This window comes from Barbus barbus (genome assembly GCF_936440315.1).
Source record: "Barbus barbus genome assembly, chromosome: 29".
Classification (NCBI taxonomy): domain Eukaryota; kingdom Metazoa; phylum Chordata; class Actinopteri; order Cypriniformes; family Cyprinidae; genus Barbus; species Barbus barbus.
Genome location: NC_136757.1, coordinates 30,731,096 through 30,736,095, shown reverse-complemented (window position 1 = coordinate 30,736,095; position 5,000 = coordinate 30,731,096). Strand labels below are relative to the sequence as shown.

Genomic DNA, 5,000 nt, shown 5'->3' with positions numbered 1-5,000 from the left:
ATCAATATTACACGAAGAGTGACATTTTTTCGCAAAAAAAAAAATCACAAATGTGATATTGATTTTAGCCTATACAATAGTTCAATAAACAAGAAGTTGATATTAATAGACTTACGTTTTAGACACCATATTGAATATTTTTGCTCTATTTCGCCAACAAAAATAATTCCAAATACAGCCACAGCACTGTTTAGCTTCTCTAAGCAACGTGAGGTGTTTAGTTCCTGAATGAATCAACCGTTTAAATGATTCGGTTCAATCGCAACGACTCACTTATTACCAGTGACTTGCTGCCACCTGCTGGCGGTTTTAATTTCACATTTAAGGTACCTTTTAAAAAAATGAAATAATTCCAAATATCAGTATTCAACGTTTTAGGATTAAAATATCACAACATTATGCATTTGTAAATGCAGGTTAAAAGGCATTCATGTCCTGCATTAAACACATCTAAACACCTCTTCAGATGCAGCTTCTGCGTTTCCTCTGCATTGCAAATATTAATTTTGTTGATAATGATTTTATTTTGGTTTGGTAAATGTCTTATTATTCTAATAGACTGATTAAATATAAGAATTTGACTGACCACCACACAGAATATGAAGAATAGGCTATCAAAAACTTTAGGAGTCAGCTGTCCACGGCAGTCCTCCAGCGCGACACACTCAGGAAAAGATCGTCTGATTGTCGTTATGGATAAAATCCCAGAGATATTTTGTCTATATCGCACACCCCTAGGCTAGATATTTAATTATTTTTTCTTAGTGATTGTTTGGTAGGCTACACAATTCATTGATCATCATAAAATAAACTTTTATCTTAGAATTAGGTTCTCTCAACGATAATGAGGACAAGATAAAAAAAATTTTAATCATTTATATGCAAGGTTGTATTTATTTAATTCATTTTTTGAAGGGGAGGCTCTGGTTAGGGGCACCCCCCAAAAGCTTTGACAATTCGAACACTGGCTTTATTTCAGGATCGTCATATATCATTGGAGAGTGAAGCTTGTTCCCTCACCTTCTTTTTCCCAGTGACATTCCACTCCTTCAGGATCTCCACAGCCCCGCCTAACACACACACACACACACACACGTTACAGTCACGTCAGGGACACACACTGCCTCCTATGAGACCTGCATGAGGGCACTGGGTGTGTGTTTGTTTTGTCCCTTTTCTTTGCCAGCTTCTACAGCTATATTCATAGTTTAGTTATTTAAAAGTAAAAGTCAGCTAAATGAGTAAATGTAAAAGTAAAACTTTTTTTCACTTAAAAAAAAGATCACTTAATTATGATAAGATCATTTCATTCTTTTCTAAAAACCTCACATTTGGATCATGTGGTTTAAAGTCTTTTTAAAAGTGTCTGTGTGTGTTTGTACCTTCCACAAACGCCTGCACAGCTCGATCCACGCAGTTCTCGAAGTGCTGCAGCACCAGAGTGATCTCATTATTGCTCTTGTTGGGAACCACGGCTCGCACGGCGTTTATCTGACAAGAGCCAAAACATTGATTGAGTCCAGCCGAGATTCACAGGAAAGAGTAAAAACACTGACATAAAGAGCACAGCACCATCATTAACAGCCAGACAGACGGAAGAAAAGCCTTTTGTACCTTTTCCTTCATCTTCTCAAACGTTCCTCCTTGAGACATGACCATTTTCGAGTGCGTGTCGAACACCACTCCTGACACATCTGGAAAAAGAGGAGGGAGGAGAGACAGAGAGATTTCCACGTGTTCAGTTCTGAAACGCAGCTTGACTTCAACAGCGCAGAGCCTTGGCAGAGGATCTCAGTTAAAGCTTTCCCCAAAAAATATGTAGGTCAAGAGAAGAGCCAGAGAGAGTCAGGAGGAGAGGAACGATCACACAGAGATACCACCGAATCAAAGATCAGAGTCATTTAATGTGAAATCAACTTCCAATCGGACACACTTCAAATACATAAAGGTTGTTATATACATTTGTTTTTTTTAAACTAACACACTAAATGAAGTCTTTAGAAACAGCTCTCATCACTAGCAGTAAAATATAATCACAGGTCCACTTTAGAGTGGAGTAACAGCTGAACTTTCCGGCACAAAATAAAAACATTACTCTGTTTAAACATTTAGTGCAGCATTACAGTACGTTTCTACATTTGTTCCCCGTAAGCAACAGACAGTGATAGTAACTGAAAGTCAAACTCTCGATTATCATACTGTATGTTTGCAGAAATCAGAACAGCGCAAGCCTGAAAAGCAGACGAAGCGTTCACACTTTCTCTTAATCGGACTGGTCTTCACATCTTTATGTATGTCCCTGCGGCACAGAAGCAGTCATGAGTAACACAGGTATATTTGTAGCAATAGACAACAATACATTGTATGGATCAAAATTATACATTTCTCTTTTATGACAAAAATCATTAGGATATTAAAATCATGTTCCATGAAGATATTTAGTAAATTTCCTACCGTAAATATATTAAAACTTCATTCTGATTAGTAATACGCATTGCTAAGAACTTCATTTGAACAACTTTAAAGGAGATTTTCTCAATATTTAGATTTTTTTTTATCTAAATATATTTAGATAAAAAATATTTAGATCATAAACTATACATCAATGGAAAGATTATTTATTCAACTTTCAGATGAGGTATAAATCTCAATTTCGAAATATTGACCCTTCTGACTGGTTTTGTGCTCAATTTATTTTTACATTCATTTGCAGTATGTTTGTCCTTCCCATCTTGAACTATACAGGGAGTCATAATTACCATAACGACTTCATACTCGTTCCTTTTTCATATTTTCAGAGCAAACCAGCACGTTGATCTGAATGACAGTCTCACACGAGTCTGTGAAGTGGCAAATGCTTACGGTTTCCCATAATTCCCCCTTCTGTGAGGCAATATCATGCTTCGAGAGCAGAGCAGCAGCGCCGGACAGAACGTAATCAAACACTAAAACAACTCAGACACGAATGTGACTTCTGTCCGCCATCCAGCACAGATTAACGGTTCATTTCACAGTTCACTTCTGTCTGTGCTGCTGCAGGCTGCTTTACGAGACTAGAAAATAACACACAATCATAAGGACCATCATCTCTCTTCATTCAGAATCAATGCTCTGCAAGATAACCTGATAACCGACGCAGGTTTACTAGTCCTGTAACTGTATCAGCAGGTTATCAAGTGAATCACAAACAGCCACACCTACGGCTCACACAGGAATCTGTGACGCTGCTAAACGTCTGATGTTCAGAGTCGCCCTACATCGGTTTGACTGGATTTTTCTCTTAACTATGCTGCCTGGTAACTCTGCCTTCTGCCGATGCTTTTGTGTGCGGATTTCCCTCCAGGCAACATTTCTTAACCTCTCGAGAAGCTGTGAAACTGATAAGAATAGCCGGTCAGAGAGACACGATATGCAGCGAGGCGCGGTTTGACTGGGTCAAAGGCTTCTGAAGAAAGTTTACAGTGTGTTCTTCTGCTTTAGCTCCTCCACCCCGCAATCAGAGTTCAGCAATTTGCAAAGTCATTGAAACGCAAAGTTTTAATTTGCCAAACAAAACCAGAGACTACAGAGTCAGCGACTCTACTGCATGGGAAGCGTTAAAGAAACGTCTCGTCAAACGCAGACTAGTCTTTGATGTGATTTGTGTTTCTACCAAAGACTAAAAGCCTCTCAAGATCAGCATCTGAGTGAATCAGTAGCTCATGACCGCTTTTTACTCGCATGAGAAACTGAAACTCAGGAAACAAACCTCACAGCGCAAAGCTACAAACTATGAACACAAATAACACTAACAGCGCTGTAGTGTTCAGAGTCATTCTGATACTGAAAAAGACAAATATAACACCAAACTACTTAAATTACTGGCGGCCCGTCATCAGCTGCGGCCATCAAAGCATCTGCTCTGGAACAGTAGTAGTAGCATATCTTAATACAATGTCAGCATCTCAGGCTATTTTCATGACAAAAACAAGAGCATAACAAATACAATAAAAACCAGCAAAAAAACTAGATACGATTTTTTACATTAACATATGATAAAAATTCTAAAACGTTTAATGGCAAAACTGTACTAGATGAGTTATCATAAAATAATTTTCTACATACATTAAAAGTGGGAGAGTCCAATAAAACATGTTTGACAGAAAGGGGAACTTTGCAGAACATGCATTGAGTAGTCTTCACCTTTAAGCCAAAATGCACAAGTCAGTCTTGTATGACCTATGGGACATTGCTAAATATACACAAATCTAGTTTTAAAAGATTTAAAATCTGTTAAAATTTCCAGATGCATTTCTGGAATTACTTGGAATAAAATGATTTTGCCCCCATGATTCAGATAGAACAGCTACAAAATATATTTACAAAATATGAAGTAGGTGCTTATTTAAACAAAGATTTAAAAATATCAGATAATGATAGGAAAAAGTGCAAAAGAAGTTAAACTTGTTCCAACCACAAAGTTCTTTGTAGAACAAAGAAACACGTGAAGAACAAAAACTCACAGATCTACATTTAATATATCTGTCAATCGAGAAACGTTGCAGCGTGTAGCAAGTTCAATGAAAAATGTAACTTTTATTGAAATTGTGAGTGGGTTATAAACAGAAAGTGAGGAAAGAGTGCTGCTTTTATAATAACCTTTACCTGGATAGAAAGCGTCACACATCTAAGCTCCGCATAGCAAAAGCTAAAGTTATCGGGATACGTCATCAGAATAAATACGGAGATTATATTACCGCCTGTCAGTGATCATATGAACCGAATCACATTTGGAGATCGCTCACCTTTATAACCGTTCTTCCTCGCCATCCTCCTCCTCAGTCACAATTCTACAGGAACAGAGAGAATCTGAAGTTTAACACCTGCCATTGTAATCAAGACCGTGATTTAATTAAAACAGTTCAGAACATTGAGATGAAGAAGAAAAAGCACTGAAGTAAAATGATGCTGATTTGATTCCACCAGCACAGACAGACTCTCTGAAGCTCATGGTAAGAATT

At 37.6% G+C, this 5,000-nt stretch overlaps 1 protein-coding gene across 1 annotated transcript in view; it reads right to left on the bottom strand.

Annotated features, from left to right (window-relative positions):
* The window catches only part of LOC306849846 (spermatogenesis-associated serine-rich protein 2-like), a 22,336-nt gene that overhangs the window by 14,551 nt on the left and 2,785 nt on the right, over positions 1 to 5,000 (bottom strand). Inside the window, 4 exon segments of the mRNA XM_079385203.1 lie at positions 1,021 to 1,070; positions 1,383 to 1,491; positions 1,615 to 1,694; positions 4,785 to 4,829. Of these exon segments, the coding sequence (XP_079241329.1) occupies positions 1,021 to 1,070; positions 1,383 to 1,491; positions 1,615 to 1,694; positions 4,785 to 4,809 (264 nt within the window). The 5' untranslated portion in view covers positions 4,810 to 4,829.